The following is a 14,856-nucleotide window of genomic DNA, read 5'->3' as shown; positions in this document are numbered from 1 at the left end:
TCTTTTGTTAGCAGCAGTGACCCAGCTTTATTTGGGTAATTCAGGGTTAAGTGCGTTTGCTTGGGGGCAGCTTGGTGGTTTTTGTGGGACTCGAGCTTCAAGCCAAATGCCCTCAAGCTGCTGCTGCTGATGCTGCTGCTGCTGCTGCTGCCCACGGTCGGTAAGGAAGGAAAGGATAGAGGTCAGAGAAAGACGAGAGAGAGATAGCCAGAGAGACGGTGACAGAAACGCCGTCTTCATGCAGGTTGTTTTGGTTTTGCGGTTAAAGGTTGGCTCCCTCCGCCCCCTCCCCACCTCCTCGCCCCCCCGCCTCCTCGCCCCCTCTGGCTCACTGATGTTCCTTCCTTTTCCCTGCTGATAGAGTCAGAGACGCCGGCGGGGGACACCACTCACATCTCAGTTCGCCAAACATGTCCATCCTGATGGCGTATGTCAAAAAGACAGACGCTGGTCATGAGGGAGGGACTGTTCCCTTTCTTTCTCATGTTGTTGTTCTGGCCGGGTTTTTTGCCCCGAGTGTAACAGCAGAGTGTCGCAGAACCCTTACGCTTCCTTTAACTTTTATTTTTATATTATATTTTAAGAGAGAACATAAGACGACAAGCAGTAGACGTGCACAAAATAGACCAGATAGTAAAATGACTTGAAAAGACAAGATGACAAATAACAGATGGACTGATACTATTCAGGGTCACATTTGACCCATTTCTACATTTGCGAGCTATAAAAACACCATATACACATTTCTTCTTGTCAAACTTTTCCTAATGTAACCCTCAGTATATAGACATGGTAATAAAATATATAGTTTGCCTGCAAATGTACAAATTTGACCTCTGTTTATTAACCCCTCTGTTGTCCTCGAGTCAAGGAAGGAAGGGTGGAAGGTAGGGGGGAAGAAGGAAGGAAAGGAGGGAGGAGGGAAGGAAGGAAGGAAGGGAGAAAAGGAAAGAAGGAAGGGAGGAAGGAGGAAAGAAAGAAGGAGGGAGGGAGAAAGGAAAAGAGGAAGGAAGGAAAGAAGGACAGAGGAAAGAAGGAAGGGAGGAAGGTAGGGGGGAGGAAAGAAAGAGAGAAGGAGGGAGGGAGGAAAGAAGGAAAGGAGGAAGGAAAGGAAGGAAGGAAGGAAGGGAGGAGGGAGGGAGGGAAGGAAAGGAGGAGGGAGGGAGGGAAGGAAAGAAGGAAGGAAAGAAGGAAGGAAGGAAGGAAGGAAGGAAGGGGGATGGAGGAAGGAAAGGAGGAAAGAGAGAAGAAGGAAAGACAGACTGAAGGAAGGAAGGGAGGAAAGAAGGAACAGTCAAAACAGAATGGTGTCTCTCCAACATTAAAATCTGGGGGCTTCGAATGACAGTTTTTGTAACTTCTTCTAAAACCCAACCATCAGACATTCGCACCCTCTTTACGCTGAGTTTTACAAGTGCTTAGGTGAGAAAGTCAGCAGTATTTTAATCTCTGCCCTCTTCTTCCATTCCCCACACAGCTGCTTCCATCACTTTTCACATGTAGAGTCGAGCATAACACCATTAATGTCTTCCAGGAGAGACTGTCCGAAAGAGAACGCCCATAACGCCATACATGAATAATTATCATGTCTAGCCCCTCTCTCTCTCTCTTTGTTTATTTATTTGGATCCCCGTTAGCTGTTAGCAGCACAACAGCTACTGCTGCAATTTCATGTAATTATGTAAGTAAAAAGTAAAGCCATAAATAGACAACTGTGTGGATATGTAGTAGGTCTGTTTATACTACTGGAGTCGCTTAGAGGACACACATGATGAAATTTATGTCATCATGTTTCATAGCTATCCAGAAAAATGCACCTCTACATGTTATATTATTTTCATAAACTTCGTATCAATCAGAAGAGTCTTATTTCTGTATAAGATTCATTAGAAAAACTTTTTTATTACTGTTTGTAAAGGTAATTCAAGGATTTTCTAATAAATGATTGAATTGTCGCCTTGTACAGAAGAGTAGTAGCGAGTTTTCTGTGACCCTCCTGTTGTCCTCGAGTCAAGGAAGGTAGGGAGGGAGGAAGAAGGAAGGAAAGGAGGTGGGAAGGAAGGAAGGAAGAAGAAAGGAAAGGAGGGAAGGAAGGAAGGAAGGAAGGAAGGAAGGAAGGAAGGGACAAAGGAAGAAGGGAGGAAGGAAGGAAGAAGGAAAGGAGGGGGGAAGGAGGGAAAGAGGGAAGGAAGGAAAGGAGGGAGGAAGGAAGGAAGAAAGGAAAGGATGGAGGAAGGAAGGAAGGAAGGTAGGGAGGGAGGAAGAAGGAAGGAAAGGAGGGAGGAAGGAAGGAAGAAGAAAGGAAAGGAGGGAGGAAAGGAGGGAGGAAGGAAGGAAGGAAGGAAGGAAGAAGGAAGGAAATGAGGGAGGAAGGAAAGAAGGAAGGAAAGGACAAAGGAAGGAAGGAAGGAAAGGACAAAGGAAGAAGGGAGGAAGGAAGGAAGGAAGAAGGAAAGGAGGGAGGAAGGAGGGAAAGAGGGAAGGAAGGAAAGGAGGAAGGAAGGAAGGAAGGGAGGGAGGAAAGAAGGAAGGAAGGAAAGGGATGAAAGAAGGAACAGTCAAAACAGACGGGGTCAATTTGACCCGGGAGGACGACACAAAGGTTAAAGTATTATATATTCATTGTCACTCAGCCTAGTTCTGTATTTGTGGTTATTATTAAGGAGAGTTGTTGTTCTCTACAGTTTCGATGGCAGATATTCACTATCTGCTCAGCTGTTGCCTTCGGACGTCTTTTTACAGACACGTTGTACAAACGTAGTTTCAAGGATACGCTGGCCTTTATTCTTCCATGGGCATGTTTGTGATACAAAGGAGTGTTTCTTTAAAGCCGGCATCTTTCTTACCTGCAACGTAGAAAATCTTCAGGGTGTAAATATCACTTTTAAACCGAATCTATCACAGATACAGAAAGAGGAAGATGAACATCAAAGAAATCTAGTATACTTGACACTAAACGTCCTATTTTACCCCCCAAAAGGTTCAAAAAATATAGAGACTAAAATATGCAACCACGGACTACAACCAGTGCTGATCCACATTTTCTGCAGCAGAAGTAGTTTGACTGACTTAATTTGGATTTTTGCTTCGTAATTATAAAAAACTAGATCAGGATTTTCCAACTGAAGTCTCTCCAAATCGCAGCTCCCCTCAGGTTTTTTCATGTTTCTTATATAATTTGTTGAGTTTTTGTTCATTAAGGTTATACTCTTGTATAATTTGCCTGTGATCCTGTTTTTAGTATCATAACTCAACAAATATCTGAATTCTGAGTTTTTAAGGATTTCTTATCTACTGTTTTAAACATTGGACATGACACTGTTTTCTAGAGCTGCAACAATTGATCAGCATCTATTTTGATCATTGAATAATTTGAATAATTTAAGCCAAAAATCACCAGTCCCAGCTTCCCAAATGTTAATATTTTCTGTTTTTTATACTCCTCTTTTGATATCCCCTCCTTAATGGCATGTCATCACCCCTTCATTTCGCTTAATTTCCTGTCATCTCTCTCCACTGTCACTATTTTTAATTTTTAAATATATATACATATCCTATTTTGCCTGATCAGTCCACTGAACAGCCTAAAATCCAAAGATATTCAGTTTACTATCATGTATGACTCAGAAAAGCTTCAGATTTTCACATTTAAGGAACTGCAGCCACTGAGTGTTTGGCCTTTTTGCTAAAAACAAATAATTGAAATGATTATTTGATTATTAAGATCATTTGTTCTGGAAACGTTTCACATTAATAAGTGATGAAAATAATCATTAGTTGCAAAGTCTTAACCCTCCTGTTGTCCTTGAGTTAAGGAAGGAAGGAAGGAAGGAAGGAAGGAAGGAAGGAAGGAAGGAAGGAAGGAAGGAAGGAAGGAAGGAAGGAAGGAAGGAAGGAAGGAAGGGAGGAAGGAAGGAAGGAAGGAAGGAAGGGAGGGAGGGAAGAAGAAGAAGAAGAAAGGGAAGGAAGGAAGGGAAAGGAAGAAGGAAGGGAGGAAGAAGAAAGGAAAGGAGGGAGGAAGGTAGAGTGGAAGGAAAGAAAGAGAGATGGAAGGAAAGAAGGAAGGGAAGAAAGATGGAAGGGAGGAATTAGAGGAAAGGAGGGAGGAGGAAAGAAAGAGAGAAAAAGAGAAGGAGAGCAGGAAGGAAGGAAGGAAGGAAGGAAGGAAGGAAGGAAAGAAAGAAAGTAGGAACAGTCAAAACAGACGGGGTCAGTTTGACCCGTGAGGACGACAGGACGGTCACTTACTCTTGAATTTTGAGACAAAGCAATCTGCAGAGTTGTCCCCACCCTTCCCTATCACCCTTCCCTCTCAGCTTCCTTGATCTACATTTAGGATAACATTTAGAAACCTGAGCGCTGAATATTTTAGTTGGGTCTGATTATAGATCTCATGAAAATTCGTCAATGCCTTCGGCCTGTGACTGACACAGTCATTAAATCTCCGTTCACACTCTCGTCGCCTCAGACTTCACATCGTCTCTGTTGCTCACTCTCAAGTCAATAATTCTATTTGACAAATTTCTCCTGGGGTAACACCTCATTCATTTGTCTTGTGAGAAACAGTCTCTGTCAGATGCTCCTTTTTTTCTCTCTCTCTCTCGTCCTCCTTTCTGTTTTCCTGCTTTCACTCTTGTCTTTTTATGGCTTTTGTTTATTTTTCAGTTTGCTGTAATCAGCGAGAGGAATTTTAAGATCTGGCTCTGTGTCAGTTCATGTTGTAGCCGCTCTTTGATATCGCACTTAAACTCTTCCTGGGAAGGTTATTTGTGGCTGCTTTTAAATTTTGATCTGTGCTGGGAAGAGTTTGAACACGTGCAGAGAAGAATTTGAAGTTTAAACTATCATAATGACTTATGAATGCTATAAATCTGAGTGCTGTGATAAAGTCATTTGTGTAGGCTGGTTGTGAAGCTTTTTTAAAACACATTAAAACCTGAACAAGCTAATCATTAGAGGATTTTGAGCACACAACCAGAAAAGGGCAAATATGGTTGAATCATTTTCTGCATGTTTGACCTGCAGAGAGAGGAAAGAAACAAACGATAAACACCTTTGTGACCAATAATATTACCACATATGAATTAAATGAAAAAGTCAACATTGTGGGAATGTTACACTTATTTACTTTCTTTGCAAGAGTGAGACAAGATGATTGATATCAAGCACACATCTGTGCATCAAAGCAGCAATAATCAATATTTTTATATCAACAATGGATCCATTTACTACATTTAATGTGAAAGAATCACCTGAATGTAGGTTTCTGCCTCTCTACGGAGCATTTTTATCATCTTTCAAGTCATTATTTTGGTTTTATGGTCCTTAACTTTACTGGTCTGGTTCCACCCTCGTCCTTTCCAGACCTACTGCATTGTACGCCACTTGCTGGTGAACATAGTGGATCATTTAGCAGCTAAGAGGTAGATCTATTTAGTCAGGACTATAGTTGGAGACCAAAACATAACTAAAAGTAGTTTGTCAAGTGGAAAGATTCTCAGAAACTGTGAAAACAGGCGACTACGTGCTGATGAAATAATCCAATTGTGAGGTGATATTGTTTACATCTTGTTTTGTCGCTCTGACTCTGTCCAAAGTCCAAAAATACACAGATTGTAGATATTTCTAAAACTCAATAATTAACAGGTTTCCAGATACAGTCGCACCTGTTTTGGCAGCCTGGAGGCTCCCAACTGCGCCAAGATGTAGTTCAACCATGTAACTTCCTCTGCTACCACAAATTGTTGTTTTTGCTATTCAGTTAGTGTGATGATTAAAGGAGAAGTATCGTGCTCATTTTCTGATATATTTTGATTCTGGGGCTCTACTGGAATATGATTTACATGGTTTATGATTTATACTAGGCATGGGATGATAACCGTATTCAAGGTATACCATGATTTGAAAAAGTCACGATAACCAAAACCGCCAAATTTTCTGTCATACCGTTCCTTAGGTATGAGACGTTTTTTTTATCTGGTCAAAGACAGAAAGTGCTGGTCAGAAATCCCTCATGTGATGCAGCTGCAGCGTAGAGTATCACAACCCCTCACACTGTCATTACAGATTCAGGTTAAATGAACATGTCTGTCATTTTAGAGCTGTAATCGCAATACCGCCATACCGTGAAACCGTGATATTTTTTCTTATGGTTATCATACCGCCACAATCTCATACCGGCCCATGCCTAATTTATACACATGATTTACAGTTAGAAAAAAACTTCTTATGTGTGTTATACTGCAGCCCCTCAGTCCAGCCCCTCAGTTCAGCCTCTGTCTGAAACAGGCCGTTTCAGCTGCTGTCTCTTTAAGACCAACCTCCTCTTGATGAGATCTCTCTGTTCTGATTGGTTAGCTCTCAGCAGTTGCCTCAAAATGTCAGCTGATTAAAATAAATGCAAACGGAAAAATATGAGCTAACAACCCATTGAACAACCTTAGACACAACCTTAAAAATAAAGGCTGTGGATGGCCGTTTATGGGCATGTGTGAACAATCTGACGTTATCATGAAAAAGAAGAAGGGGCAACTTTCCTATTGACGCCCTGGATTTTGATTTGAAAGCGGTATTTTTTACACATAGTCAAGATACAACTTGTTAATTAGTTAATTAGCATCAGAGATGATGGTAGATATATTTTTAATCTTGGCGAAGAAGTAAGCTAGCTGTTTCCCCTGCCCCCAGTCTTTATGCTAAGCTATATCTCATCCCACTCTCAGAAAGCAAATAAGCAAATTCCCCCCAAAATGTTGACCTATTCCTTTAATTCACACTTTAATAGCAGTATCTAACACACCTTGTATCCACATAAACACACACTGTGCTTCATGTTTCTTTCTCCTCTCACCTGACCAGTCTCTCCCACAAGACCACTGCTGAATACTAATTGCCATTGCAAGTGTATTTTTATAAAAATTGTGTATGTGTGTGTAACCTCGCCTGCATGTGTGTGTGTGTGTGTGTGTGTGTGTGTGTGTGTGTGTGTGTGTGTATGCGTGGAAGAGGCAGTTCAGAGACTGTGATTTGCTGGTGATGACTGAGAGAAGGAGGGAGGAGGAGGAGGAGGAGGGAGGGAGGATGGGAGGGAGGAAGGGAGGGAGGTGCGCATTGACGAAGCGAAGCAGAGGGAGGCAGAGAGACGGAGAGCACTGTCCCTATCAGTTTCTTTGTCGCTCTGCAATTCAGGCAGCAAGCTCTCCTTTCCTCGCCTCCGCAGCGGCAGCAGGCAGCAGCAGCAGCAGGCAGCAGGCAGCAGGGGGAGAAGGAAGGGAAGAAAAGCGTTGAATGTGACGAAAAGATTTTTGCAACAGATAAATAAACCAAGGCAAAGACAAGGAAGGTATGAAAGACATCAGCAGCAGCAGCAGCAGCAGCAGCAGCAGGAGAGCGGCGTTTTTTCCCTCAAACACCCACACCCGCCGAATGTGTGATGGGAAGAGACTAAAACCAGTGCAAAGAGAGTCTGAGAGAGAATACTGACTGAGAGAAGTGGATCACGGAGAGGTGGCGAAGAGGGGTGTACGATGACAGCGGACCGCCACACATGGACAGAGAGCAGGAGGCAGAAGTGAGAGAGATAATCTGACAATCAGCACTGTGACTGTAAAACTGATGGTATCCATTTTACAGTGGGAGCAACAGGAACGTTCATTCTTCTCTTGTGCCAAATCTCAGCATCCCAACATCCTCACCTGCCTCTTTCTTTGACGTCTTCGCTTCGTCTTCGCTTTATTTTTGTTATTATCGTGTGTCTCTCTCGGGTTGTGACGAAATCGAGGGTGCTCTTTGGAATCCCTGCTCTGAAGTCGGAGGGCAGCCGTCCGTCCCTCCCACCCCTCTGTATCTTCCTCTGTTGTGTGTCTGTGTGTGTGTGTTCATATAAGCATAAAGAGCTTATTGTACGCCCGTGTGTGTGTGTGTGCGTGTGTGTGTGTTATTTTTTACCTCTTTGTTTCCGCATTTTGCACCCAGCTGTTTCATCCGGGCTGTCCGTTAATACCTCTGCCAGTGTTTCATACCATCTGTGTGAGTGTCAGCTTGCTTCCCTCTGTGTGTGTGAATGTGTACCTGTGAGTGAATGTTTGAGGATTCATCACTGTAGTGTTGTCACTGGTTTTTCGCTAAAAAGGTGGCAGGTGGACAGGTGTCACCTTCAGGTAATCTGGCAGAGGCTTGTTTCCTGTTAAAAGCGTGTAGAGAGGGTGTGTGTGTGTGTGTGTGTGTGTGTGTGTGTGTTTATCTGCCTCTGGAGAAGTTACAGTTTCATGCATCAGCCTGCTGTTTATTTCTTAATAAACTTCAATAGACAAGCTGAGAGAGTGACGGATTTATTGCGTTCGTTGTGAGCGATTTTCATCAGCAGAAGAAGAAGAAGAAGAAGAAGTCTTTGCATAGAAGACGTCCAGCAAAGGAGTCACTTCTGTGCATTTATAATACATGGCTGACTTATCAATAATTCAGCCTCAGGTGGACACCCTGGTGTTGCCTCGTGGGCGTTGATCAAGACATTCAGGAACGAGACTGTTGGGGTTTGATGCCTGCTGATAGCTGCTGACTGACTGACAGCAGCCTGATGATGTTCTGCCTCCCTCCGCGATTTCTACTGATTGCCAGCTGGTTTCTGTAACAGCCGAATTCATTTCCATCTGTCTGTTGGCACATCTACTGGACAGCATCCAGATCAAACCAACCTCAAGTCACACTTTTTTTATCTCTTTGGATGAACTCTTTAAAAAAATCTCTGCAGGACTATAAATATAATACAGACTGAATCGTTTTGGCAGATAAGATCCGACGTTCTGTGCGATCTGTTCACCTTGCTCTCCGACTATGATTGGTGTTAACAGCCTGCACTCGGCAGGTCGCCTACGCTCACGCTCTCTTTGCACTGTGCGCTACGGACGAGACTTCCGGATGATGGACCCGTTCCGCTATCCCAGAACCCCACGCTCACGTTCCCTCAAACCCCTTGTGTTCCCAGACCTGCTGGGCAAGGCTCAGGATGGACAGAATCACCCACAGGCCATAAAAAGGAGGAAGGTACTGAAAAGTGTCAGCTATTTCCTGATATATTTCTACTTTTATAAGTCTCTAATATGCATTTATCATCACAAAAATGCTTCAGCTTGTCAGTTTGATCATCAAAACCAATCTCCAAACCCTTTACGCACATCATAACAAATCATATCATACCCAACACAATATTAGATAATGGTTTATCATTCAAAACCAGACTTGGCAGATGGCCCTGTGAGGCTTTCACTGTCTAGAAATGTTGTAATGTTTAATACACGCCAAACCCTAATTGCAAATTATGAAGTTACACTCTTAATTGTTTGATTTACCACCCTGTCAGTTTGTATACGTTCACAACTGGAGTGTGGAGCGGTTGATGAACAGATTGGTTCACTGCCAGGCCCGATTGGTCACACAGCGCAGCTCAACAGAGCATATTGTGTAAAGCCAGCACTCAAGGCTAATGGCTCTCATTTGCTGGCACTTGGTGACGTTGATGAAGCAAGTGGGTGAAGGTGACAAACATCCATCCTCGTCTCGATGAGCCTCAAGACCGAATGATGCTGATTTATACTCCATCTCCTTTTACCCTTTTTTATTTTTTTATTTACTTAACTTCCTCTTTAGTTTTCTACCTTAAAATCCACAGAGTTTCCCCACTGTTGGTACTGCGTGTTCCCTCATGATTTACAGTAAGAGGGAGATATATTTTCTCAAATGCAAAGGTTTCACTTACCTGTCTCGATGAGCCTCAAGACTGAATGAGACTGAATGAGACTGATTGATACGCCGTCTCCTTTTAATTTTCTTAACTTCCTCTTCAGTCTTCTACCTTAAAATCCACAGAGTTCCCCCGTTGTTGGTACTGCGTGTTCCCTCATGCTTAACAGTAAGAGGGTTTCACTTACTGTTGGTTTAGGCACAATTATACATTAATTGAAACTAAAGTTGGGGGAAAACATCAGTTAAGTTTTTTTTTTTTAAGTTTTATATTTTGTAAGTGTTTAAATGTGCTGCTGTACATTTATTAGATGTCATTTCAGTGTGATACAAAAATAGGAAAAGTCTATTTTTCCTCTGAGCTGGAAATCTGTGCTAACTGACCATTGGAGATATTGGCTAGTTGGTTGTTGAAGATATGGTTACGTTTGCTATCAGTCGAACACATCCAATCACTAAAACGTGTATATTTTATGCAGGATTTGGAGGGAAACTGGTTGGATGATCAGGTCGAGTTCTTATGTTGAGTTACGTTTCCATGTCATGATGTCAGTCGCCCAAAAACCGACATAGAGTCATGTTTGAGTGACAGATGCCATCTAGTAGCTGTAGTAATTGTGACCTGGAGCAGTGGTGTGGTTCAGATGTCATGTATATACGATAATATATGGACAGATTTGGAGGTAGAGGGGATACATGGCAGACTTATCAATAAGTGGATACACAGCTTGTGTTTTTTATCGTAACCATGACGACAAAGGACTTCATTAATCCTGCTAGGACATCAGCGTCTGCTAGTTGGCCAACTCTCCCTTCCTTGCCTCAGTACATCACACCCCTTCGTAAACGTGGAGATGTGGTTTAGCTGTACCTTGTTTAGAAATCATTTCAATGTAATAATTTAATTATCACCAGAGACGCCTCAACATGTCATCTCAGCTCTGTTTCTGTATCACCTCGAGCTTTTCGGGCACTTTCACAAGAAACTTTGGGAGGTTTCCTTTCTGTGGGAGAGCTTGTTTATGCATAGAGTCACTGTGGTTCAGGAGGAACACGCATTTTCATTGGAGTATGTCATACCCAACACCACATGTGATCATTTTAACCCAAACCATGATCTTTACTTAAACCTAAGCAGACCTTAAACACAGTTATCACCTTATAAAACTTCATTTAACAGTGATTTGTGACAGTTTTAGAAAGTACAAACATAATGTTGTCTGATGTTAACGCTGACAGGGTTGACCGTCACACGTTGCATCCTACACAGTTGTTGTTATTTACCTTCTTTCTTGTAAGTTTCATACAGTGTAATCTTGAGCACTTATAAAAATATGATGTATGCAAATGAAAAAAATATGAAAATGAAAAAATATGAAAATATGACAATTAAAAAGCACTTAAACCACTAAAACCAACTTAAAACCATCATTATTACTAACTAACAATGACTTACAATGATTAGTTGATTAATTAATCAACAGAATAAACGGTTTGCAAGTACTTTAATAATAGTTAAATTATCCTTTTTTTAAACACAAGTGACATTTTCTAAATATGCTGCTTTTATGTGATATAAACTGAGTATTTTTGGGTTTTGGACTGTTGATCTGTTGATAATGTCACTTTTGGGCATATTTCATCTCCCAAATCATGCATCCATCTATCTAGACAACAATAATCCATTGCAGCCCTACAGTGTTACTTCCTGTGTATATTTTACTTACATTCTAGTAATCTATATATACGACATATACCGTGTCCTTGATTATCACCATTTCTGGTTATATTCTTATTTTTGTTTTACTACCCATTTATTTGGAAAATTCTGAAGTTTTCCACATTTGCATGCAGTGTAGGCAGAATCTGTGGCTGTTGTGGCGGATCAGTGCACTTTTACAGCAAACACATTCACTGTTAATATTTGATGTAGACCAGATTTGTGCTACAGAAGCAGTTTGTCTTCTACTTTTGAAACTGGCCAACTCCGGCATCCCGGAGAGCTCAGCTGTGTTTCTGTCTTTCGTTATTATTAAAATGTATGAGCACATTGAGTTTGAAACATAGTGTGAATGCTGAAAGATTTTTTTTTTTTTGTACAGTAGAAAGCAGTCAAACCAGAACTAAATCTGTAATGGTCTACGCTGGCTGCTCATTAAAATGCATGAGTATTCCTGATTAGGCCGAGTTTCAAAGAAAACTCTGGAAATGAACCTGATTAGGCACACCGATTCAAACTCATTATAAATCCAATTTAATTCAACTACAAGCCACAATGCAACACAATGATATTCATAATAGGTTGGAAGCCTAAAACAGCAGAATTCAAGTGAGGAGCATTAGCAGGAGTTCTTTAATCAAACGAATGTAATGGAAAAGTATCGATTTTAGCCGAGTATGAGCTTTCCCCCGCCCTCTCTCTCTCTCTCTCTCTCTCTCTCTCTCTCTCTCTCTCTCTCTCTCTCTCTCTCTCTCTCTCTCTCTCTCTCTCTCTCTCTCTCTCTCTCTCGAGGTTATAGTGACTGTATAGTATCGGTCTACGAGGAATACAGAGGAGGTGAACGAGGTGGTGATGAACTGCCTGCAAGTGTCCTCTCCATCACCTCTGCTGTCACAGCTGTCTATCAGCAGCATCCACAGCCTCCATCTGTGTCTTAACCACTGTAGTCTGATGGCTTCATGCTGTCCTCCCTCCCCCTTCCCGTCTCTGCTCCTCCGCCGCAGATCAGCTGTGAAACCGAGTGGCTATATCACATTCAACTGGCACAGGCTAATGTCACCAGGGGCTGTTGAATGAGAAGTGTCTAAAGGTCTCGACTGTCACTACAGATTTTGAGCAAGTTGAAGCCAAATGCGCCGTGTCTCTTAAGCCTTTCGCAGCGGAGACGCAGCTCCCTCATTAAAATCCTTTTTAGTATCACTGCTGTGTTTTTATTCCTTTCTCATTTCTTTTTTTCCATCAGTTTGATTGTGATGATAGTGATAAGAGTGTTTTTTTCGCCCTGAGAGTGGAAACAGTGACCCAAAAAAGGATGAAAAGTGGTATAAAGACGTGAGAGGGAAGTCAGAAAAAACAAAAACATAACCCAAATAAAGTCTGTAGAAATTAGAATAAGCATAGTTGAAGATATATTGAACACTTCTGTAGAGATATAGCTAACTTGGTGGTGACCCATGTGGACTGATTGAACTAGGGTTTGTTAGTAGAGCTGCTAAATCTGCAACTATTTTCATTTTATGAGGGGAAAATACTAAAATTCTCTCTTTCCAGCTTCTTGAATGTTCATATTTACTAGTTTCTTGAGTCTTTTCACTGGTTTCTTGAGTCTTCTATGATCATAAAATTAGTATTTTTGGGTTGTGAACTGTTGTTTGGGACATAAGAAGTTATTTGAGGATGCTCATTGCACTTTTGGAAACAGCAATTGATGTTTTCCACCATTGTCGGAGCTGTTTTGTGGAGCATATTTTGGCCGTCGGTGATTGACTGAGACTGATAGCAGCCAATTACCTTCCATAATTAATTAGTTAATTGCTTAATTGGCTAATTGGTCAATTGGTTAATTGAACCATGTGTGATAAAGACAAGAGATGCCACAACTGCACGCTCCTTAGTTTATTCATTATCTTTTATTATCGTGTCTGTTTTGATACTTTAAATTCATTTTGATACATTTCATTAAGCTACTTGATGACACATTTACATACCAGATTCAAACATTCATTCACCTCATCTGTACAATGAGAGACCTACAAACAAAAATCAGATCACTGTATGTTTCATATGGTGTCTGACTGGCTAATTTGGCGTTGTAACTAAAACACTGCCAGTTGACTGATTAGATGATTGATGGATTGTTTGGTCAAAAAAAAAAAAAAATAAGCTCAGGCAAAGGGCATCTTGAGCGGCGTGAAGAAAAAAGAATGACTTTTCTCTGAGTATGATTTATTGAATGAAACCGTCTTGCTTACTGTGCAGCTTTCACACAGGAAACTACACCACGCTACACCTGCCTGCCCTGTTAAACCTGATCACATCTGCTATTGAACACAGCTGAACTTGTGTGCTATTGTTTGTCATATTTAATCTCAAAGATGTTGTTTTTCTGTTGTCCTTCTGCAGGCTCTCTACAACTCAATCAAGAATCAGAAGCTTCAATGGACAATGTGAGTAATATTATAATAATATATTGAATTAAGGTTGATTTTATTCACCTTAAACTCTTATTTTTTTCATTTTCCCCTTATTTGTGACTCTTCTTCTGTCCTATTCTTTGTCTGTGATTATCTCAAACGCAATCACTCTGCATGGACACACACACACCCCCACACACATTGTCCTGAAGGACAGGAAACAATAAGGGATATTGATTAACTCGTAAGCATCCTCATTAATGACGCAAGTGTTGTCTGGCATGTGAAGGCAACATTAGTGTGTCAAGGGTTGCTATTCTGGATCACAGTTTCAGAGTGCCTCAGAGATGCCAATTAAGTCACTAGCTTTCCAAGCTTTGTTGCCATAGTTACGGCACCATGGATACGACTCCATAGCTACCGCATTGCTCTTTCCTCCCTGTGTTCTCTCTCAGCAGCAAACACACACACACACACACACACACACACACACACACACTAACAGATGGACATACTGTACGTGTAACTATATGGATGTATAATTGTATGCGTGTATGTGAACATGATAGGTACATGTGAGTATGAAAAGCAAGAAAAAGAGAATGACTAAGAGAGAGAGAGAGGGAGAGAGAGAGAGGCAACTCTGTTTAAATGGCTCTTTACCTGCATCCTGTACAAAGGTGTGACCACAGCCTCCCACTACATTTCCAAAAATAGCGGCAGCAGCGCTCCCGAAGCAGCTGAATAAAAAGTGGTCAGAGGAGCACATCGAGGAGGAGATCCACAGAGAGGCAGGCAATCCAGTTCAAACATCTCCACTGACATATAGACAGCTATTTAAACACTGCCACCGCATGAGAGGGCCACACGGGGGGGAATAAAAAAGATGTCATTTTTAGACCCTGTAAACACTTTGAGCCGACGCAGGAAGAGCAGGAGAATCCTATACCTCCGTAATAAAAATGAATTACAGATTATAGAGAG

At 41.6% G+C, this 14,856-nt stretch overlaps 1 protein-coding gene across 1 annotated transcript in view; it reads left to right on the top strand.

Moving 5' to 3' along the window:
* The window catches only part of LOC128381092 (PH and SEC7 domain-containing protein 1-like), a 54,130-nt gene that overhangs the window by 25,281 nt on the left and 13,993 nt on the right, over positions 1-14,856 (top strand). The window contains exon 11 of the mRNA XM_053341044.1: positions 13,862-13,905. Within this exon, the coding sequence (XP_053197019.1) occupies positions 13,862-13,905 (44 nt within the window). The remainder of the gene's footprint in view (positions 1-13,861; positions 13,906-14,856) is intronic.

The sequence above is a fragment of the Scomber japonicus genome, chromosome 20 (assembly GCF_027409825.1).
Source record: "Scomber japonicus isolate fScoJap1 chromosome 20, fScoJap1.pri, whole genome shotgun sequence".
Taxonomy (NCBI): Eukaryota; Metazoa; Chordata; class Actinopteri; order Scombriformes; family Scombridae; genus Scomber; species Scomber japonicus.
The sequence above is the reverse complement of the archived record's forward strand: the minus strand, read 5'-3'. Positions and strand labels throughout refer to the sequence as shown.